Consider the following 24,376-nt stretch of genomic DNA (forward strand, 5'->3'; position numbering starts at 1 on the left):
CCTTGGGCAGGCAGACAAACATTTTGGCAGTAGACCTTGGACATTCCAACAGGACTCAGCGCCATCCAAGAATGATTACAAAATGACGTCCCTCGCTTCATTTTCAGCGCAAAATGGCCACCAAAATCTCCGAATACCAATCCGTTGCACTATTGTGTCTGGAGGATGTTGGAAAGCAAAAGGTTGACACTAAAAAATACCAAAGTGTCGATCACCTCAAGCAAGCGCTTCGCCGGGAATGGGCCAAAATATCACAGATCAACATTCGGGCAGCGTGTGGCGGCCGTTTGAAGGCCATAGTTCGTGCCAAAGGTGACCAAAATGCCGCAGAGCCACATTCGGGCAGCGTATGACGGTTTCATCGGCCGTTTGAAGGCCATAATTCGTGCCAAAGGTGACAATTCGTACAAATCGAAACTTATTCTAAAAAACTTATTCCGACAGTTTTGCTTTCATTCAATAAAATTAAAAAAAAAATAATAAAAGTTATGGCGCTTAACTTTGTTGCAGCTTTTTTTGTATCTCACCCTGTATATAACCTTTTCTAAAATGATGGTAAAAAAAATCACATAATTATTAACTAATTTGAAAACATTGCTCAATAATGTGAATAGTCATAAAAATTAACGAACAAACGAAATTACCATGGGGTTGGATGCTTTGGTTTCGGAACAACTTCAATGACATAGTTTGTAAAAAAACCCAACCTCCACCTCACCTCCCCACCCCCTGCTTAATAACATATGAATGCATTTTAAATGCATTCATACAGTCATTCCGTCATTACATTGAGCCATGAGCTAGCTAGTTACTCGCTAACCCAACCAAACAACATGTTTGTGGTTTGATGGAACAAAACCAAGTGGTTGGAATGTTGGCCAACATGAAACTAATCATTATCAAAAAATGAAAAAAAAAACTCAAATATCTTTGATTCGGCTGTTACATAATCGAACATGTTTAAAAACACAGAAGAAGAAGAAGACAACAAATGTTGGAAATAATAAAAATATTTACATAAAATGCATTTGAATTCTTCTTCGTTTTTGTCAAATGTGTATTTTTTTCGAAAATGGGCATGAATGATTTTTGTTTGAAATCAACGGTATTATGAGTAATTTTTTGTTGGAGACAATCAAAACCATTGTGAAGACCGTTTTTTTTGAAAGCAACAAGACATTTCAACCTCCGGATAGACATATGTAAATAATTGTTTGCATTAGCATATCTTAACAACATCTTGATTACATTTCTATATCGCGGGGTTTTATGATGGGAAATATTTTTAAAATTGAGTAAGGTTTGGAAACTGCTGTTTTTTTATAAATAGCTAAAGTTAGATAATAATGTGTTCCACTTTTTCATTTTTTGTTTTCTTAAGACAGTTTGAAAATAATTTGGAAAAAAAAAACAAACAAAAAATGGGAATTCCAAAAAATGAAAATTATTTCGCAATTTATTTTGGAATTTTCTCTTTAAAATATTTCATATCTAAATTATCATCGACCCAAGGAATTTGATTCATTTGACCATACCTTTGGAATTTGCTTATTTTACAGGGTGAGATAAAAAAAAATAAAATCAAACGCCATAATTTTTACATTTTTATACCCTCCACCATACTATGGAGGGTATATTAACTTTGTCATTCCGTTTGTAACTCCTCGAAATACTCATGTCAGACCCAACAAAGTATATATATTCTTGATCAGCGTAAAATTCTAAATCGATTTAGCGATGTCCGTCTCTCTGTCTGTCCGTCTCTCTGTCTGTTGTAATCACGCTATTTTTCGAACAAATTGATATAGAAGGCTAAAATTTTGCAGACATGTATATTTTACCAGTAGGCAGTTTAAGTTCGTAAATGGGCCATGTAGGTCCACGTTTTCATATAGCCCCCATATAACACTACCTCCCGACATTCAGTATTTTGATTATTTTAGCGACATTATTCACCGGAATTGTTGGAAATTTGGTATTTAAAGTTCATAATGGATACTACATCCTAAGACAAAAAATGAGCCATGTAAGTCCACGTCTTCATATAGCCCCCATATAACGGTACCCCCCGATATTCGGTATTTTGATGATTTTAGCGACATTGTGTACCGGAATCGTTTCAAATTACGTATTTAGAGTTCGTAATGGGAACTACAGTCTGTGACAGAAAATTGTCTATGCAGGTCCACGTCTTCGTATAGCCCCCATATAACGGTACCTCCCTATATTCGGTATTTTGATGATTTTAGCGACATTACTCACCGGAATTGTTTCAAATTTGGTATTTGAAGTTCGTAATGGGAACTACAGTCTGTGACAGAAAATTGTCTATGCTGGTCCAGGTCTTCGTATAGGCCCCATATATCAATACCTCCCTATACTCGGTATTTTGACGAGTTTAGGTACGAAACCCACCGAAATTGTTTGAGATGTCGTATTTGAAGTTCGTAATGGATGCTACAGTCTGTGACAGAAAATTGTCTATGTTCCGATATAACGGTACCTCCCTATATACGATATTTTGATGATTTTAGCTGCATTATTCACCGTTTATATCAAGTTTCGAATTTGAATGGCTTATGACAAAACAATTTGGTAATGGCTTTTGACAAACAATGCCTATGTAGGTCTATGTCGTATAATTAAAAAAAAAAAATTAAGGATTTTATTTTTTGAAATTTTTTAAATTCGTTCCAAATGGTGGAGGTTATTCAAAGTTCGGTCCGGCCGAACTTACTGCTTTTTAACTTGTTTTTTTTTTTGTTTTTTAATTTTATTGAATAAAAGCAAAAATGTCGGAAATAGCATCAAATTTTAGAATAAGTTTAGATTTGTTCGAATTGGTCATCTTTGGCACGAATTATGGCCTTTAAACGGCCATTGAAACCGTACACGCTGCCCGAATGTTGTTCTGCGGTATTTTGGTCACCTTTGGCACGAATTATGGCCTTCAAACGGCCAATGAAACCGTCACACGCTGCCCGAATTTTGCTCTGCAGTACTTTGGCCCATTCCCGGCGAAGCGCTGGCTTGAGGTGATCGACACTTTGGTATTATTTAGTGCCAACCTTTTGCTTTCCAAAATACTCCAGGCACTCGGATCCAACGGATTGGTATCTGGAGTCCAACGGATTGGTATCCGGAGTCCAAAGGATTGGTATCCGGAGATTTTGGTGGCCATTCTGCGCTGGAAATGAAGCGAGGAACCTCATTTTGTAACCATTCTTGGGTGGCGCGTGCTGAGGGCGATGGCTCGGTGCTGAGTCCTGTTGGAATGTCCAAGGTCTGCGGCCAAAATGTTTGCGTGCCCAAGGCTTTAATACACCCTGCAGAATATTTTCGCAATAATATTCGGCATTTATTCTGATGTCACGGTTGATTAATACGACCATCGGCTGTTATGGCGGCCCACACCACCACCATAGCCGCCGCTTGAGTTCTGTTGGCCAACCGAAGGTGCACATTTTCAGCTGACCTCTTGGGCAAGTAAAGTATCATTTTTTTTTTGTTTACAAACAGCTGGACGACGAATGTATTCTCATCAGAAAAAAACAAATTCGGCAGTTCACCACTTTCGGCCGAGCGAAGCAAGTCTTTAGCTCTTTTGAGTCTATTTTCTTTTTGTTGCGGTGTAAGTTCTTGCATTTTTTTGAATTTCATTGGCTTTACCCCGAGCTCATTTTTCAAAAATTTGCCGAATGTAATATTGCGATATGTTCAGCTTACTGCGACGCGGGTCTCGATCATGTCGCTTCTTTACTTTTCAAATCATTTCTGCTGATGTTGCTGTTTTCCTCCGTCCACTTCCTTGACGTCGGGCTACGATACCAGGATATATTCACATTTAAATGCTGGAGTGCTCTAACGATAGCCACTTGTGGTTGTGTCCAGTCAAATATAAAGAAATCACACTATCACGCTTGAATTCCATCACGAATAACTTCTATTTCTGGAAAATTCTCACCAAAATGCTTTTGTACGCTTGTAAACAACATAATGAGCTGTCACTGGAATAATTTTAACAGCTGTCGGACGAGTGGCTTAGAAATGACAGCAGTCTGAAGTAGGTTGCAGTTTTTTATTGTCTTCAAAATGTTTTACCAACATATTTCCTTAATCTTTTTCATTACCAAATTCAATTTCACTCCACCCATTTTTAGCTCAGCGGGTTTTTCCACCTCTGCGCATATTTTTGGAATTTCTCCAAAAATCTTAAAACATTAAATTCAAATTCCATATTTATCACAGATTTGAGTCGCATCCACAGATGCGGCACCGCTTTCATTTGACATGCCCCATGACATTTGAATAAATTCGTAATGAAAGTGAAAATGTCTCAAAACCGAATGGTTAACAGCAACAAAACGATAGCTTTTTAACCAAAATCCACCCTTTTCGATTTTCTACAAAAAAAAAATTATGTATGCAAATGAGGTGCCAAATAAAATTGAGCAAAAAATCGTTTTATTAATTAGCAGCAAACTCTTTGGCGGATTAAATTATGACACGCTTTAATATACTACGGAAATCCAAATCGCCTGATTTGAATTTAGAATTAAAAGTGCTGAAAATTGAAATTAGTTTTCAGCATAACAATAGTTGGAGAGAAATGATTAGGAAATTGGAATTTGAATAAAATTACATTTTGCGATATTTTTTAAAGACGGTAATTTTTGATAATTATTATTTGAAGGACCAGAAGGACGCTAAACTTTGCTTTTTAAAAGAACCAAACGAAGATATCTAGGAACACACAGGATTTTTATACCCTCAGCCATATGGCTACAGAGTCATTCGAAAAGCCGAAAATGTGCCTCAGCGAAATAATAGGTTTAGAGCCTGGGCTATATCAACTTCAAGACATTTGGAGTCGATGCCCCTGTCCGTTTTGGCTTGTGCGCACGATAACTCTCGAAGGTCCAAACTTCGTGCATCGTAATATTATTATCAAACCTAGATGGTGTTCAGAGATGGTCAATATCGGTCCATTCCTTCTGGTACCTCTCCCACAAAAGGTCAACATTTTCAAAAAAAAAAAATAATGTTCCTCATAGAAAGAGAAAAAATCATTCATTTTTTTAAACATTGCAAACCCCCAATATTTTTACCAGTTCTAGGTCAGGTGCCAAAATGGACAATATTGGCCCACTCCATTAAGTACCTACCACAACGAATCGGGTCAACTTTTTGAACAATTATAACTCTCATAAAATGTGAAATAAGATTCCGATTGTCTTCAAATTTTTAAAAATCGCAATATTTCGTTCAACTTAAGATCTGGTATGACAAACGGATAGAACTCCCTCTGGTATCTTCCCCACAACGGGTCAAAACTTTAACTAACCATAATGCTCATAAAATCCGAAATAAGCATCCGATTCTGTTCAAACTTCGCACATCGAAAAACACAAGATTTGGTGGGAAGATGGGATTTTGCGGTATCTCCCCCACGAAGGATCAAAATTTAGAATAATAAACTCTATGTATATTCAAAAGAGTAGTAAAATAACTGAATGAGAATCAACACCCGACGAAACGGCTGAAGCTAGAATCTTCGAATTGAGGGTTATTCTTGGTGTGTAGGCCTGTGATAAGATTGGGTTCTTGAGATTCGTACTAAAAGGGTACAAAAAGTACTAAAATGTAAAAGAAATTTGAAATAACAGACACTGATGGAGTGCGGGATAGATGTGCCAAAGGGTTTTTGAAAATTCGAACTTTAAGGTTACGAAAAGTTCTCAAATGGTACTTAATTTCTAAAATGGTACCATTTTGTACTACGTGAGGGGATAGAGCTAAACACTTTGTTTTGAGAATCGGGGTTGGAAAGTAAGTTTGATATATGAAGGTGGTTTTGGAATTGTGTGCTAAGTGTGCGAACTGTACTAAAGGGGGTACTAAATTTGATTTAGGGTTAACGGATGAAGCCGGACTTTTTGTTTGTTTTTTTCGCAGTCCCTGTTTTTGGTAGGTTGTGATATAGAGGTAGTTTTGGAAATGTGTACAACCAGTTCACGAAGGTACTAAATAATACTCTATTTTGTACAATTTGGTATTGGGTGAACAGATAGTGCTTGAAATCTAAAAATTGGTATAATGGTCGCTGTTCATGTTTAGCCTGAACATATGGAATTGGTTTCGGAAATGTGTACTATAGTTGTCGAAAAGTACTAAATGGTACTTTATTCGGTATTGGGTGAAGGGATAGAAATTTAAAATTTAGTAATATGATATTTAGGTTGTGTTTAAGATTTGGCGGAGGTTCGGAAACGCGTCATATATTTGTACGAAAAGTACTAAATGTGGTACTGTCTGAAGGGATAAAACTGGAAATTGAGGTCTCTGTTGGTATCTGGTATTGAGATATAGGGGGTAATTATGGAAATGTGTACTATAATTGTAAAAATAGTACTAAATTTGCTATTGGGTCAAGAACCTGAAATCCTGAAATTTTAGATATGCGTACCATAATTTTATTAAATGTTACTCAACAGCTGAAACACTGAAGTTTGTATTTAGGTCATTGTTGGTATCTAAGGATGAGATAGGACGATTATTTTGAAAATGCGAACTATGTTTGTTCAAACAGTAATAGATGCTACTTTAGTTGGTATCGGGTGAAGGGATAGATCTGTAATCCTGAAATTTGACGCGGAAGTCACTGTTGGTGTCTGTGTTTAAGATTTGAAGGTGATTTCGGAAATGTGTACTACAATCGTTCGAAAAGTACTAAGTGGTAGTAAATTGAGAATTGGCTGCAGGGATAGAGCTGAAATCCTGAAATTTTGATATTCAGGTCTCTCTTGGCATTTGGGATTGATATATGGATGTGTTTTGGGAAATGCGTACTTAATTGTGGGAAAAGTACAAAATAGTACTTAATTTGGTATTGGGTGAAAGAATAGAGCTGAAATCCTGAAATTTAATATTGAGGTCACTGTTGGTCTCTGAGTTTTAAATATGGAGATGTTCAAATAGTTTTGAACCGAAAAATTGAATGTGGGACCATTATCCTCCTCGGCAAACTTCAGAATGAACGATTTTTAAGAGTTTTTGGTGTAAAGGGTTGTTAACTTTTTTTTTCCTATTATTCCTTCCAAAAAAAAGAAAAATTTGAATAATTTATAGAAATCTTAAAAGTCCAAAAATTTAGAAAAATTTATGAAGTTTTCACCAAAAATTTTTTTTTTTAACCAAATTGAACATTTTTGAGTTCTAAAAAGGCCCAACACGAACTGTTGGAACGAATCTAAAATTTTAAGGTGGACTTTTCGCTGACGAAGTATTGGGTACTTGCTAGTAACACTTATAAAATATGAATCAAGAGTCGAAATGGGTTCAAATTTCGTACTTACTTTTCCATATTTCTACTTACACAGCATCTGGTACAGAAAAAACTGATTGAACGGATTTCACAATTCGGAATCTCCTGTTAACTCCTCACAATGGGTCAAAATTGTGAATTTCCATGAAGCACTTTCAAATATTTTAATATTTGGTGTAAAAATGGAATATCGGACTACTTCTTCCACTATTTCCCTCACAACGGGTGAAATTTTTGAAAAATTAATTTTCTCACATAATTTGAAATAAGCATCCGATTCTCTTCAATATTCACACATTCCAATATCTCTTCCAACCCAACATCTGGCTTGAAGAGGATAGATATCGCCCCACCCCTTCTCCACCACAAAGGGTCACAATTTTCAATACTCATATCTCTCATAACTTCCGAAATAAGTCAGCAATTATTTTGAAACTTGGTATATCTAAATATTTCACTCCACCAGAGATCTGATCGGAATATGGAATTTATACCTTCTGGTATCTCCCCCCAAAAAAAGTTAAAATTTTGATTTACAAATATTCGCATAAAATTGGAAATAACTGTCCGACTTTCTTTGAATTTTGTGCATCCTAATATTTTTATCAGTTTTAGATGAAGTGAAATACCTTAGTCCACTATATCTGGTATACAATTCAATATTTTCCAAAAATTATCATATAGTGAAGAATATAGTCGATCTCAAACTAGGACATTTGAAGAATATTTTCTAAAGCACTTTAGAGCCATAAATTTTAATGTTTGAAACATAGCCTTCAGGGAATGTTTGTGCCTGAACGAGTCATTTTTAAAAACAATTTTTTCAAAGTTTTAAATTCAAAAACGAGTATTTGGTGGAAAACCACTTGAAAGCCAAAGACATTGTTTTTAAGAATATTTTTTTTTTTAAAACATATATAAATTGAAAATTTAATATTGTTGCCTAAAATTCTACAACCACTGTAATGATGAACAACAATAATAACATAATAATAATGACAAGTTCAATTACCTTGGCATTTGTTTGTTTATGATATTCTGATAAACATCAGATAGTCTGAGTACATCCATACATACATCCATTGTGTGGCGACCAACTAAAGCCCAGACTCAATCGACTTTAAATTGGTGTGTTTTATCTTCTGAATAGCTTTGTCATCGTCATAAAAAAAAAACAAACAAAAAATAAAAAATACAACAAAAATAATATTCAATTTTAAAAGTCATTGTACAGACGAAGGGAAAGGAGATGTGGGGGGAACGATATCATAATTGATGATTGTTGTTATACCTCGGGCTAAAATGTTGGAGATATGTACTATTATGCCAATGGAGATTGGTATGTAAGTAAGTAACTTACATGTGTGCGGGATGTCTGAGTGATGGTGGGTTTGATGATTACAATATTTGGGATTTTTGAGGAGCTTTGCTACTTGGCTAGATGTGGGAGAGGAGGTCAATAAAAGGCCTTAATGCGTTGGTGTTTTGGTTAGCTTAAACAAATCTGATTTTTGTAATCATGGATGGATAAATTTTTAAACAATTTTTTGACAACAATTGCGTTTTTTACATAATTTTTTGAAGCTAGGCTGTGTCCAATATTGCGAATTTTTAAAACGCAATATTCGGAAAGTAGAAGGAATCACCAAAACATATTACGTCCTTTAAATCGTATTTTTCGATGATAATTTTTTCTCAAAATTTATACAATGAAATGCTTAGATCAATACATATTCGGAAAGTAGAAGGAATCACCTTTCTAACGATACCTTCCATATACACGTATCCTTTTTTGATCCTGAGTTACAGGCCAAAACATAATTTGTCCTTTCAAAATTTTTCGACGATAAATTTTTTTCTTAAAATATCTACAATGAAATGCTTAGGTCAATGTATATTCGGAACCATTTTAACGATTTTCTCAACAAAATCTTCTTTGCAATAAATGTAATGCAAAAAATGTTTATAATCATAATTCTTCAACATTGACAATTTAAATAATGTATTTTCAATTTCTGTGTTTATTTCAGTATTAGTCTTTTATACTAGGATACTAGGGGATAACAAAAATAGTTTTTCGTAAATCAAACAAATGGTAAAGATTAAAAGTCTAACACGTTGAAAATCGTTTTTATTTTCCGCTCATATACATAAACGTTTTTGAACTGTTATACAACTGAAAGTCTTCGGTAATTAAAAACGTTTTTATCTTCACTCACATGTATAATCTACTTCAATTAATTTATTTTGTTACGGGAGCTCTACTAAATATGCCTAGTGGTGTAGAATATCATATAGTCGCCACCCACACCCCCCCCCCCAAACATTTGAACTCCTGGTAGAATATTATAGAAAATAAATCGGTAGAATATTTTGACTTGCTACATTTCAATTTTAATAGAGCTTTTAACCATTTTCTGAAAAATTGAAAAAAAAAACCTTGTGACAAAACGCCGATTCACGTGTCTTCTATTTTCAGCTCTAATTCCATAATCTGCTGGATTTTCCCATATTTTTTTGGTGTCTTAGTCTCCGTCCCCCAGGATTTTATAGGATTTTTATACCCTCAGCCATATGGCTACAGAGGGTATATATCATTTGGTACGGCCAAAACGTGCCTAGTCGAAATAACGGTTTAAGACCCTAGGTCTCTTCGGACCAAATCCGTTTCAGAACATTTGGAGTCGATCTAGCGATGTACGTCCGTCCGTCTGTCTGGCTGGTGCGCACGATAACTCTCGAAGGGAGTATCCGATTTGGTCCAAATTGGGTACATCGTAATATTTTTGTCAAACTTAGATCGGGTTCGGAGATGGGCAATATCGGTCCACTCCTTCATATACCTCCCCCACAAAAGGTCGACATTTTCAAAAAATATATTTTTTTGCACAGAAAGAGAAGGGATAATCCGAATTTGCTCCAACTTTGCAAATCCTAATATTTTTGTCAGTGCTACGTCAGGTGCGAAAATGGACAATATCGGTCCACTCGATCAAGTACCTCCCCCCACAAATGGTCAAAATTTTGAATAATTACAATCTCATTAAATGTGATGTAAAAGTCCGATTGTCTTCAAATTTCACACATCCTAATATTTGTATTAACCCATGGTTTGATGTGAAGGGGGAATACATTTGAGTACCCATGAAGCTCATATAACGCTAAAATAACATCCGATTCCATCCGATTAGACTTGGCACATAATTCGCAATATTTATATCACATTTTTGGATCCGATAGGAAATGGTAGATATTGGCCCATTCCCAAGTCAATATTAGACCATTCCTTCGGGACCTGCTCCATATAGGGTCAAATGTTTGAATAATGTTAACACAAGTCAAAATATATTTAAATAATCGAACATAGGCTGAGGGTATGTATCTGGCGGCAATACCGACTGATACTTTTTAACTTGTTTAAAATTATTTTTAAAGTCCACGAACGGTCCTTTAAACATGCATTTTTAATAAATTTCCCAGTTACTCGCCTTAAGCTGAAATTCCGCCCTTCAAAAGTGGATTACTTAAATAAATGTTCAAGCCCTGACTCAGTCCTATAGCGTAGTTTCTGAAAATTATTTTTCAAGGCCCTTTCATGCCCTTTAAGCGTGGAGTTTTTAAAATAACATTTCATGTCCGGAGTTTGGTCTTCAAGTGGTGATTTTTTAAATAACTTTTTAGACCCGGTTTATTCTCCTTGTATGTGGTTTTTTTTTATACTTTCAAGCCCAAATTACGCTTTTGGAGAGTGTATTTTTTTAATAATTTTCTAAGCTACGCTCAGGTTTATAAGCACGGATTTTTTAAATAAAATTTTTAAGCTAAAGTCCGACCTATAAGCGTGGATTTTTAAATAAAATTTTTAAGCTAAAGTCCGACCTATAAGCGTGGATTTTTAAATAATTGTTTTAAGCTGAACTAAGACCTATAAAGGTCAATTTTTAAATAAATTTGAAAGCAATTTTTTATAGCTTTCCGCATATTGACTTCATTTACCTTGCTAATTGTGAGTTAAGTCATTTTACATGGTAATCGCCCCATGTCTAATTATTGGATTTGCGTTCGGATGACAATTTAATTTAAACACGCCAATATTAAGATTTCATTTTTTCTATTTCTATTAACTTATTTTCTAACCATGTTTCTATTTTCATTTCAGCCCTTTTTTATGAATTTTTTGCATTCACATGCACCCCTCCTCCCCCATATCATTGTTGTTGACATGATGTCATATTGTAGTTGTTGTTGTAACAATAATTGCATGCACCATTAACGCGGGCAGCTGGCTGCGAACCTCGCTTGAACATTGAATTGGAAACAGAAAAAAAAAAACAAATATCGATAGAACATCAACAACTACAACAATATCCGCAGCAGTACAAATCGCAGAAACTACAGCCAAACAGCAACAACATCAGTACCAGACTACAGTAACTGGTGATCTCTTTGCCATCGGGATTTTGAAATTATAATTGCGATCAAACAATTAAAAAAAAAATCAAATTACAAATAACACGTCGATTATTGAAGTTCGAAAAATTATTGCCAAGTTGCGAATCAGTTCAAACCATGAAGGCCATCAAAGATATTGTTCATCCGGTTAAAAAAGAGTTTCGCCGGGAAAAATGTGGCTTCGAACACACACCGCCAGATGATTTTGTCAAATCGCAGGTAAGTGCAGGGAAAATGTTTTCAATAATCCAACCTGGGTCCACTTTTTCATATAGTCCTCATACAACACAACCGATTTTCGATATTTTTGAAATTTCTGCCCTAATTTGTAAGCAAATCCGCTGACATAGGAACGCCTATAAGGCAGACTTCAATAAGTACAAAGTGAGTTAAAGAAGGCTAAACGTAGATCTTGAATCAGCTTTTGCGGGTTTATAAAGGTTATATTATCCGTAGAAGACCCTTCAAAGGGTCTACTATCTATAGAAGACCCTTCAAAGGTTCTACTACCCATAGAAGACCGTTCAAAGAGTCTTCTATTTATAGAAGATACCCGGAGACACCCTCAAAGTATTTCTATCTATTGGAGGCTCCTGCAGGTCCTTTTTTCCATTGAAGGCCCTTGAAGGGTCCTTTATTTATATAATACCATTTAGAGGGACCTCTATCTATGGAAGGACATTCAAAGGGTCTCCAATCTACAGAAGACCCCTCGAAAAGTCTTCTATGTACAGGAGATCCACCAAGAGAAATCTATATAGAGAAGACCTCTAAAGGGTCTTCTATATGAAGAAGTCTCTTCAAAAGGTATTCAATCTATGGAAACCCCTCAAGGAGCTTCTACCTATAGAGAGTTCATAAAGGCTCTTCTGTCTATGGAAGACCCCCTGAACGCCCTTCTATCTGTAGAAGGTTCCTCAAAATGTCTTAAATCCCTCAATGGGAACCCATAAAGTATCGTTTGTCGAGGAAGACCTCTTAAAATTTTCTAGTTTTAGAAGACCCCTAAAGGGTGTTTTTTATCGCTAAAAAACCCTTGAAGGGTCTTCAGTCTATGGAAGACCTCTAAAGGGTCTTAAATTTGCAAAAGACCATGGAAGAATCGTCCATCATCATCATCCTTTGAATAGTCGTCTATCTTTAGAAGAAAGTCCCTATCTACAGAACACCTTTCAAAAGTTATTCTATCTACAGGATGAACAAGAAAAGTCCTTTATCCATTAAAAATCCTCCGAAAGTTCTTCGAAATTTAAAAACCTTGAATGGGTCTTCCAATTTGTACCCTTATCTAAATTTCTCAAGACTTCTTTAAATCGAGGTCCCAGTGTAGCTCATCAAGTGTGAATATTTGCACATGCCTGTAGTTCCATCTTTCGTCCCCCTCCTCTCCTTATGGCCGCTGGTGCTTGCATGTCTAAAAGTCTGTCCGCCGTACTTTTTGTGTCTGCGTGTTATTCTCGCTGTAGCAGTTACTTCCGCTGTGTCCGTTCTGATTCTTCTCAACCTGGTTCTGCTTCTAAGTTTAACCTAAAGAAAGATGCAACCTCTGTATAGGTTGGGTCCATAATGATACAGGAGTTAGATGAGGGGGTAAAAGAGGTACAGCATGGCCCATTTGATATATATAGGAGCTATATCCAAATCTGAACAGATCTCCATAAAATTTGGCAAAGATATTTCTGAGCTGTATTTGATATATTTTCCTGAATATCGTTGTTACGGAGTGCATATTACGGCTGTGGGTAACAAATACAATAAATCGGATGAACAATATATATGGGAGCTATAACTTTATCTGAACCGATCTTCACCATATTTGGCATACTACCTTCTAGACTAAATTCGGTCGTATGTGCCAAATTCCATCCCATTTGGGCAAATATTAGACGTTTGGTGTACAATAAAAGGTAAATCGGAGGAAGTTATATATGGGAGCTATAGCCAAATCTGAACCGATCTCGATAAAATTTAGCAAAGGTATTTCTGAGCTGCATTTTATATATTTCCCCAAATATTGTTGTTACAGAGTGCATATTACGGCAGCGGAGGACAAAAATGACAAATCGGATGAACAATATATATGGGAGCTATAGTTATATCTGAACCGATTTCGATCAAATTTGGCATACTTATTTTCAGGCCTAATTTGGTTGTATGTGCAAAATTCCATACTATTCGGGCTGATATTATACGTTTGGTGCACAATAAAAATCAAATCGGATGAAGATATATATAGGAGCTATATCTAAATTTTGACCGATTATCTCCAATTTCAATATCGTTCGTCCTTGGGCCAAGCAAATGTTGTTTGGAAAATTTCATCTCAATCGGATAATAAATGCGACCTTCATTTTGTTCACAAGAATACATGGACAGACGGACGGACGGACGGGCTGACATGCATAAATCAATTAAGAAAGTGATTCTATGGAGATCCTCAAAAGTAACTATGGGTCTATCTCGCTTCCTTCTTCATGTTACAAACAAATGCACAAAGACATAATACCCTGACCACCTTGTGGTGTAGGGTATAATTACTGGACTTGGAAATTCGCTCAAATCTAAATACAAAAGGAACAAATTAAAAAACGTGCAACATTTTGTTTTGATGTTGCTGTGTACACTGTAGAAGAGGGGTGAGGTAGTCGGGAAGATGGGGTGAAGAGGGAAGGGAAGAGGAGAAATTGTACAGAAAAATACATATAAATATAAATACATCAAGGGTATAACAAAAACTAAAAGAGTGCTCGGCAAAAGTAGAATCTGTTCGATTTTTAAGGAATTTTACTCCCACTCAAAATCGAGGAAAATGTCACTCATATTCGAGCGACATCAAGAAGTGCCCTCACTTAAATTCAAGTGAGTTTGTCTCTTTCAACAAATTCGAGCGAGTTTCTTGAAGGCCTGTTTTCAGGCGGAGATTCTTGCAAGGCAGCCGAAATGGTATGATAATTTTTTAATAACATAACAGGACCAGTGACCAGTGTATGTGGATAGTCAGGCGGTCCTTAAAGCTATCAAGTCATAGGGCCTTTAAATCGAGAGCCACTAATCAATGCAAAAAAAGTCTTCATTGAAATACGTGCTGCTAAATTTGTCTACAGATACTTAAATTTGTTCCGGAACATAACAACCTAGTGTGGAATAAGGAATGAAGTTGGTCGAGGAATTAGTAGATTGATTAAGGGTTTGATGAGACTGTTAAACCGCCAATAAGCTATTAGGACAGCTGCTTCAAAAAGACCATCTGGCCGGTAAACTCGAGAAAAAGATGAAGCTCTCTTTTACCGATTTGTAGGTCTGATCTAATAATTGTAGGTCTGATCTAAGGCATACTGACTGACAGTATCAGATATCTGATACTGAGTGTTCGGTGGATAACAGTGTTCCTAACTAGTGTAGTCTGTGTAAAGATGAAGAGATGAGACGATTGGACACCTACTATCCAAATGTCCCACGTTGGTGGGAGATAGAAACATTTACGTTCTTTTCAAATCCTTAAACAAAACCAAGGATACCTTTCTTCCTCACAAAAAAATGGAATGTAGACCTATGATTTTTGATATTTTGAAAGATTCGACCCCAAAATCCACAGCCGAAATTTTTTTTAATATTTTTTTCAAAAATCCAGGTGAAAATATTGGCATTTAAGAAATCATACAAGTTTTGGAATTAGCAAGTAAAAAAGCATGTAAGTTCGGCCGGACCGAACTTTTAATACCCTCCACCATTTTGAAGGATCTTGAATAATATCAAAAAAATCGTCGAAAAATATCACTTAAATGTAAATCGTTATATGGGGATTTTCGAAGGCGTGGACCTGCATAAGAAATTTCTTGCCATAAGCTGTAGCGTCGACTTCGAACTTCAAATATGCCATTTTTAACAATTCCGTTGAATAGTGTCGCTAATATCATCAAAATACCGGGAGTAAAGGGAGGCCATACAAAGACGTGGACCTGTATAGACAATTTTTGGCATAGGTTGTAGTATTCATTACGAACTTCAAATACGAAATTTGAAAAAATTCCGGTCAAAAATGTTGCTAAAATCATCAAAATTCCGAATATCGGAGGTAGCGATATATGGGTGCTATACGATATCGTGGACCTATATAGGCAATTCTCTTCCAGGGGGTAAAGTACTAAGAAGGAACACCTTGTGTGGATTTTCAGACATTTCCATTGAAAAAATTTGGCTAAAATCATCGGGAGGTACCGTTTATTGGGGGTATACGATATCGTGGACCTATTTATGCAATTCTCTTCCAGGGGGTAAAGTACTAAGAAGGAACACCTTGTGTGGATTTTCAGACATTTCCATTGAAAAAATTTGGCTAAAATCATCGGGAGGTACCGTTTATTGGGGGTATACGATATCGTGGACCTATTTATGCAATTCTCTTCCAGGGGGTAAAGTACTAAGAAGGAACACCTTGTGTGCATTTTGAGACAATTCCATTGGAAAAATGTGGCCAAAATCATAAAAATACCGAATATCGGGAGGTACCGTTTATGGGGGATATACGATATTGTGGACCTATATAGGCAATTCTCTTCCAGGGGTAAAGTACTAAGAAGGAACTCCTTGTGTTGATTTTGGGCAATTCCATTGGAAAAATTTGGCTAAAATCATCAAAATACCGAATATCGGGAGGTACCGTTATATGGGGAATATCAGATATCGTGGACCTATATAGGCAATTCTCTTCCGGGGGGTAAAGTACTAAGAATGAATCCCTTGTGTGGATTTTGAGACAATTCCATTGGAAAAATGTGGCTAAAATCATTAAAATGCCGAATATTGGGAGATACCTATATAGAACTCCTTGTGTGGATTTTCAAAATCATTAAAATACCGAATATCGGGAGGTATCATTATATGGGGGATATGAATCTATATATAGACGAACTCAATATACCCCCCCTACTATGTATTGTGTAGGGTATAACAAAAAATTAGGTCAGGTTTAGAGATAAAAACGAATGATTGAAATTTCAAATTTTAAGCCCATCTGGTGGTATTTCCGTTATCGAGTTGGTTTAGATCTACTTCGCATTCAATATTTTTCAATTTAAATTTAATTTTTGTTTTTAATTCTTGAAACCATTTAGTTGAACAGGTGGTTTGCTCGAAACTACGCCATTGTTGTCACATAATCGCATTATTCCAACGAAGTTAGTGTGAGGTGAGCAATCTAAACATAAAATGGGTTATGACTGCTTAAATTGCGATTCTCCAAGCAGGTGTGTAAACAAAAATTCCAATTTTAGTTGCTCAACATTGTTTAGTTTATTTTTCATCAACTGTCCTCCAATGCTTCTGTTTATCTTAGTTGTGGGGTATGTTTTCTGTTCTAGAATCTCGTTGTGACCTCTTTGGGTTTTATAACCCAGCCAGGTCAATTAAAACAAATACAATTTCCCAAAATGGGTTCAAGGTATAAAAGCAAAAAAAAAAAAAAAAAAAAACACAGAATACTACAAAACCAACATCAAATTCAAACTTATTAAAAATTTATGCACAATTCAAATACCCAGTAGTTGAATGCCAAAAGTTGAAGGATGGAGGGAAGGGGATTACTAAAAAACCGTACAACTTACAGGTACTTTTGGGCAAGTGTCCAATACAAAATTGGTTATTAATTGGTAAATTAAAAAACAAAAAACAACAACGCAAAGAAAAAACATTCAACAACATGTTCAAACTCCCATCAAATGCAGTGTGGCCCTCAGTTATTGCCTGAGAAGGGGGTATGTTTAGGTAACCCACAAAAAGTGGGTTTCTCCTCTCTCTCAAGATTTCAGCCTTTTTTTAACACGCACCAATTTTTTGTGTCCCCAACTGTTCTTTGTTTAAAGAACCTAGATTTACTTAGTTGGACGAAGGTAAGAAGGGGTTGGGGGTTTTGTTAACATTATTAACATTTCATGTCATTGCTTCACCTTGAGAGCCAATTTCATCAAAGGGGTTGACGTTCCTGAGGCACCTTTAATCGAATATATCAAAAATTCAATTTCAATGCAAGCGGAAGTGGGTCAATGAACCAAATCCATATTTAATTGTAAAAACCCAATCCAAAATTAATTTTTCTCTTTTCTCACTCTCCATCTCTTTTCAGTGGCAAAATCGCACCAAGAGCATCCTTTATCTAATCTATCGCCTATTTCTGGCTGGCTTCTTTATTGCCGTTGTCATCGATTCCATGATCGACCATTATCACAATGCCAGCTTTGGTTTGTATTTCATCTACATGACCAACTGGGGCATTCTGCTGTGCATGCTGACAAATGTCTATGCCGCCATATTGGTGCTCATATGGCACTATCGTCCTGATTATGCAGGTGAGTGAGAAAAATAAATTATCATCTATTTTAGACATATAATGTTGAAGTCATAGGTAAAGTGACTTTTTCAATGTTCAACTTTAACATTTTGATGGTATACTTTTAGGCGCTTCTCATAATATTTAATAGTAGTAAATTATAATGTTTATAGCATAAGTATTATATAAATAAATTCTGGGACATTCATAGAAATAGATTTCGGACCCAATTTGGGGAGCCCAGATCGCAAAAAATTAATTTTTGTATTAAAATATACAAAAAAACAATTAAAATAATACCAGTCGGTTTTGCCGACAGATGTATACCCCAGCTTTGAGTTATGATTATTTAAACTTTTGACCCCTTTATGGGGGACGTTCTGAAACTGTTGTAAAATATTGTCCAATTCGTGTCTGACCTAAGACTGATATAAACATTACAAAGTGCCAGAATTGAACTATATCGACTACTTCCTATACTTTATATGAGCTATGTGCAAATTTTTGGAAAATGTGGAAATATGCGTGAGGATACAGATATAGCGGACCGAAGTATTCCACTTTCATACGTCATCTAATACAGATTAAAAAATTTGTAAGTGCGAAACTTGAAGGAAACCGAACATTCATCTCCAATTTTATGCGAAATCATAAATTCCGATAAATTACATATTCATATCAGACATCTGGTTAATCAGATATCAAGCTATGACTGATAAAAGTATTGAAAATTGTGACCCTTTGCGGGAGAGGAAATTTGAAGAGAATTGAATGCTTACTTCCAATGTTGGGGAATTACCTGGAAAATGGTGTGATCTCTACCATCTTTATTACAGATATAGTGTTAATGGAAATATTGAGATGTACCATGTCTGAATTTCATCGGATGTTAATTTCGCATTTTATGAGCTTCATAAATATTAACAAGTAAAAAAGCTGTAAGTTCGGCCGGGCCGAACTTTTAATACCCTCCACCATTTGGTACCAATTTGGCAATTTCCAAAAAAAAAAAAAATAATAATATATGGGGACTATACGAAGACGTGGACCTACATGGCCCATTTTCTGTTTTATGCTGCAGTATCTATTACAAACTTCAAATACCAAATTTGGAATGATTCAAAATACCGAATATCGGGGGTACCGTTATATGGGGGCTATATGAAGACGTGGACCTACATGTAGAATCCATTACGAACTTCGAATACCAAATTTGAAACGATTCCGGTAAATAATGTCGCTAAAATCATCAAAATACCGAATATCGGGGGGTACCGTTATATGGGGGCTATATGATAATTTGGACCTACATGGCCCATTTACGAACTTAACCTGCCTACTGGCAAAATATACACGTCTGCAAAAATTTATCCTTCTATCTCAATTTGTTCGAAAGATAGCGTGATTACAACAGACAGGCAGACGGACATGGCTAAATCGTCTTAGAATTTTACGCTGATCAAGAATATATATACTTTGTTGGGTCTGACATGACAAAATTAATATGGTATAAAAACGTTGACCCTTTATGGGGGAGGTACCAGAAGGTGTTGACCGATACATTCCATCTTCAAACCAGACCTTGGGTTAAAAAAATTATGGAACTGTGTAAAATAATCGTTTTGGTTATTCAAAACTTTGACCCTTTGTGGGGGAGTTCCCAGTAGGAATGATCCGATCTGCACCATCTTTATAACAGATCTTGTGCTGATAGAAATATTGAGATGTGCCAAGTCTAAATAGAATCGGATGTTAATTCGTGTTTTAAGAGCTTCATGAATATTTAAAGTTTTGAACTTCGAGGGGGAGGTATCAGAAGGATTGGACCGATATATTTCATATTTTCACCAGACCTTGGGTTAATAAAAATATTGGGATGTGTGTAATTTGAAGAGAAAGGGATACTTATTTCGAATTTTATGATCGTTTTTGTTATAAAAAAACATTGACCCTTTGTGGGGGAGAGGTATCAGAAGGAATGGTCGAAACTCTACCATCTTTTTAACAGATCTTGTGTTGAGGAAAATATTGAGATGTATCAATTCTGAATGGAATCGGATGTTAATTCGTGTTTTAAGAGCTTCACGAATATTTAAAATTGTGAACTTCGAGGGGGAGGTATCAGAAGGAGTGGACCGATGTATTCCATATTTTCACCAGATCTTGGGTGAATAAAAATATTGTGATGTGTGTAATTTGGAGAGAACAGGATACTTATTTCGGATTTTATGATCGTTTTGGTTATAAAAAACATTGAACCTTTGGGGGGAGGTATCAGAAGGAATGATCGAAACTCTACCATCTTTCTAACAGATCTTGTGTTGAGGAAAATATTGAGATGCGCCAAGTCTGAATGGAATCCGGCTTTACATCACATTTTATATGAGTCATAATTATTCAATATTTTGATCCTTTGTGGTAGAGGTACTTGTTGGAGCGCACCGATATTGTTCATTTTTACACCTGACCTAGCACTGATGCAAATATTAGGATTTGCAAAGTTGCAGCAAAATCGGATTATCCTTTCTCTTTCTGTGCAGTTAATTATTTTCTTTGAAAATGTTTATATTTTGTGGGGGAGGTACCCAGAAGGAGGGGATCCATTTTGCCCATATCCGAACTCGATCTAAGTTTGATAACAATATTACGATGTACCAAGTTTGGAACGAATCGGATACTCCCTTCGAGAGTTATCGTGCAAATCAGACAGACGGACATCGTAGCTCAACTCCAAACATCCTGAATGGGAATTGGTCCAAAGAGACCTAAGGTCTAAAACCGTTATTTCGATTAGGCACGGCCAAAGTACGGCCTAAGTAAAACGATATATACCCTCTCTAGCCATATGACTGAGGTTATAATGAAAGTAATTTCATGCCAATGTTAACCGTGACTACGTCTCAAATGTTCTATCTGCTAAGTCCAATTTTGGTATACTCTTCCAATGTTTGGGCCGGCATTCCAGAAATAAATGCTGTAATGTTATCTTCCTATGCGTTAAAGGAAGCGGGCTCGTCTGTATTGACATGAGCTTTAACATAATCCCACAAAAAGTAGTCTAAAGGAGTTAAAACGAAAGATCTAGGCGGCTAGTTTACCGGTCTAGAATAAAATTTATATGTGGGCTATACGAAGACGTGGACCTGCATAGAAATTTTTCTGGCATAGATTGTAGTACTCATTTTGAGCTTCAAACTTTATACGATATGATGGACCTATATGGACAGAGTACTCAGAAGGATTTTTGTGTGGATTTTTAGACAATTCTATGGAAAAATGTAGCTGCAATCATAGAAATACCAAATATCGGGAGGTACCGTATATGGGGGATAGGGATAGAGAGGAATTGAGATAGAAGGCTAAAATTTTGCACACGTGTAGGCAGGTTAAGTTCGTAAATAGGCCATGTAGGTCCACGTTTTGATATAGCCCCCATATAACGGTACGAGAATTGTTTCAAATTTGGTATTTTTAGTTCGTAATGGATACTACAGCCTATGACAGAAAATTGTCTGTGCAGGTCCAAGTCTTCGTATTTTGATAATTTTACTTAATTGTTTCAAATTTTGTTATTTGAAGTTCTTAATGGATACTACAGTCTATGAAAAAAAATTTCTGTGCGGGTCCACGTTTTGGTATAACCCCATGGTACCTACCTACATTCGCTATTTTGATGATTTTAGCTACATTAGATTTTTTAAATTGTAATAGCTTATGACAAAAGTTGCCTATGCAGGTCCACGTGGTCGTAAAGACCCTAATATAAAGGTTACATTCGGTATTTTTAAAATTTTAACAAAATTTTTAACGGTCGTGGACCTATATAGACAGCTCTCTTGCAGTACCTACAAATAACCCCTTGTGTAGAATTTCAGACAATTCCATTAAAAATGTGCCTAAAGTCATCAAAATACCGAATATCGGAGGGGTAACTGTTATATGGGCTAAAATTCGTGGAGGATATAGCCCATCTTCGAACTTGTCTTGCCAGCACACAAAAGACTGATTTGTGCAGAATGTCAGCTTCCTATCTTAATTCGTTTTGACTCTAGCGTGATTACAACAGACGGACGGACGTACAGGCCTAAATCGTCTTAGAATTTTACGCTGATCAAGAATATATATACAACGGAATTACAAACGGAATGACGAACTTAATATACTCTCTAATAATATAATAATAATAATATACTCTTAATATACTCTCTCTCTCTTAATATACTCTCTATGTATGAGTTTTGTCCCTTTCATTTTGGCAAAAATTAAATTCTGTTGCATAGTGTTATTAAAGGCCACAATTAGACCTTCTATATATATTATTCCTATATAAAGGGTTCTGCCTGTTGAAGCCTGAAAGAATGTCTTTAGTCTATGGGAAAGCTCTTAAAGGTCTTCTGTATTTTGAAGGTGTCTGGAAGTAATTTAATCTTGATCACAACTCTGTAAGAAGTTCTATTTGCAGGCGTCCTCTCTAAGGTCATATGCTGTTAAAGATTTTTGAGAGGTCTTTTATCCAACGAAAATATTCTATTTATATATCTCGTAAAATATATTAATTGACATTTCCCTTAATTTCCTTCCCTTTCAGATAAACTGTTAAATTTGGAATCCTTAACAAGTCCATTCCGCATCTATTGGGGTCTACACATAACAGCGCTGGTCGTCTCAATTGTTATATCAATTATTTACTGGACTCTGCTATATGATGGTAAGATTCTCCCCTTATAATTTTGTACCGTATATCCCACTCACACATATCTTGTTCTCTCTTTCCCCTTTCCTCTCTCTTGCGTAGTGAACGAAAGTAACCTAAATGCCACTAACATTTTGACCCATGTCTTCAACTCTATTTGTATGTTTGTGGATCTGCTGATTGTGGCCCATCCGCTGAGGTTGCTGCACATGTTTTTACCGGTACTATTCGGTATTATTTATGCCATATTCTCGGCCATATATCAGCTGAGTGGGGGTCACAATATGTATGTACAATGTTCTGGATATCTTACCTGCAAGAATTTTAAAAAATATATATATTTAATTTTCTTTTACAGAAAAGGCAAACCATATATTTACCATGTAGTGGATTGGGCCACACCGGTCAATGCCACACTGACAGTGGTTGCAGTTCTCCTCCTCTCCTGTGTTATCTATATGCTGCTGTTCACAATCTACAAACTGAGGACGCTGTTGTATCGGCGCATTAACAAGGCCTCGTTTATACTGCCCACAACAACACCACCTCCCCCCATTACGAAAAAGAAAGCCGGCACCGGTATTAAACATTCTGCCTCGGGCATTTCTATGGTCCTGGGCGATTTTGAGGGTAAAACGAATCCAGCCTTTTCGCAGAGTTCTGAAAATATACACAAGAAATGAGAATATAATTATTAAACAAAAAAAATTAAAATAACTTAATTTATTTTAGTCGATTTCCATTAAATTAATAATTTTTGGAAAATACTTAGCCGTATAAGAACTCTTACGATTTTTGTTTTATAAATAATATTTTAGCATTATTATTATTTGTACTGTGTATTTATTGAAAATTTATTTTTTTTAAATTTAGTATATCTGTGTATGTTGGTGTTAAAATATTGAGACGTTTTAAGTTTTAGTGAAATAAGTTGTCATCATTTTTTAGTCATTGTCTGTACCTTAGTATCATCGTCTTTAGTTAGTCTCAGGGGAAAATTTATTGTTGATTCAATTTATTTTTAAATTTAAATTAATTATTAATTTTAATTAGTCTAAGTAGCAACAAATTTGTATAAAATTCGTATATGTAATATTATGAAGAAAAATTGAAATAAAAATTATGCAAACGAGTTTAAAAAAATAAATTGAAAATATTTGTCTAATATCCCTTTGACACTTTCATAGAAAGCAAAAAACAAGTTAACACGTATTAGTCGCTATGGCCGACAGGTGTACAGGGTTGTCCATATTCGACGGACCCATCTGGCAACGCCATAACTTTTGACAGAGATGTCACATCGCTTAATGACATACCACGTTTGAAGCGTCAGTCCAAGCAGATTTTTACCATGAACAAATACACGCCACGAGAGCGCTCTGAAATAGTCGAAATTTACACTCAACAGAAGAAGTCAATTGTGAAAAAAAAATGTAAGAAGTGCGCCTTCTAAGAACACCATTAAGCGTTTATACGAAAAATTTTCGACTGGTAAAGCTCTTTCTAATCCGAAGAGGCCATATAAAAGTCGACCAAGGCGATCGGCCGAGAATATGGCTGCCGTACGAGCCAGTGTTGAGAG

At 35.8% G+C, this 24,376-nt stretch overlaps 2 protein-coding genes across 2 annotated transcripts in view; one reads left to right on the forward strand and one right to left on the reverse strand.

Annotated features, from left to right (window-relative positions):
* LOC101887493 (protein rolling stone) overlaps positions 1 to 11,417 on the reverse strand; it is a 76,271-nt gene extending 64,854 nt beyond the window's left edge. Inside the window, exons 1-2 of the mRNA XM_059125134.1 lie at positions 11,321 to 11,417; positions 8,337 to 8,474 (exon numbers count right to left, since the gene is read on the reverse strand). The gene's annotated coding sequence lies outside the window, so the exon portion shown is untranslated. The remainder of the gene's footprint in view (positions 1 to 8,336; positions 8,475 to 11,320) is intronic.
* Positions 11,418 to 11,483: 66 nt separating this feature from the next.
* On the forward strand, positions 11,484 to 23,581 carry LOC101900899 (protein rolling stone). The gene is made up of 5 exons (XM_059125131.1): positions 11,484 to 11,995; positions 17,898 to 18,120; positions 22,690 to 22,809; positions 22,897 to 23,080; positions 23,153 to 23,581. The coding sequence occupies exons 1-5, from the start codon at positions 11,894 to 11,896 to the stop codon at positions 23,475 to 23,477; spliced, it is 954 nt and encodes a 317-aa protein (XP_058981114.1). The 5' UTR covers positions 11,484 to 11,893; the 3' UTR covers positions 23,478 to 23,581.
* The last annotated feature ends 795 nt before the right edge of the window (positions 23,582 to 24,376 follow it).

Source organism: Musca domestica, unplaced genomic scaffold (assembly GCF_030504385.1).
Source record: "Musca domestica strain aabys unplaced genomic scaffold, Musca_domestica.polishedcontigs.V.1.1 32, whole genome shotgun sequence".
NCBI classification, from domain to species: Eukaryota; Metazoa; Arthropoda; class Insecta; order Diptera; family Muscidae; genus Musca; species Musca domestica.

Excerpts from the sequence above, each read along its gene's own strand:
- LOC101900899 (XM_059125131.1), top strand. The coding sequence starts at position 11,894 with ATGAAGGCCATCAAAGATATTGTTCATCCGGTTAAAAAAGAGTTTCGC. Across the intron at positions 18,121-22,689 it reads CTATCGTCCTGATTATGCAG|ATAAACTGTTAAATTTGGAA; the intron begins GTGAGTGAGAAA and ends CTTCCCTTTCAG. Across the intron at positions 22,810-22,896 it reads CTGGACTCTGCTATATGATG|TGAACGAAAGTAACCTAAAT; the intron begins GTAAGATTCTCC and ends TCTCTTGCGTAG.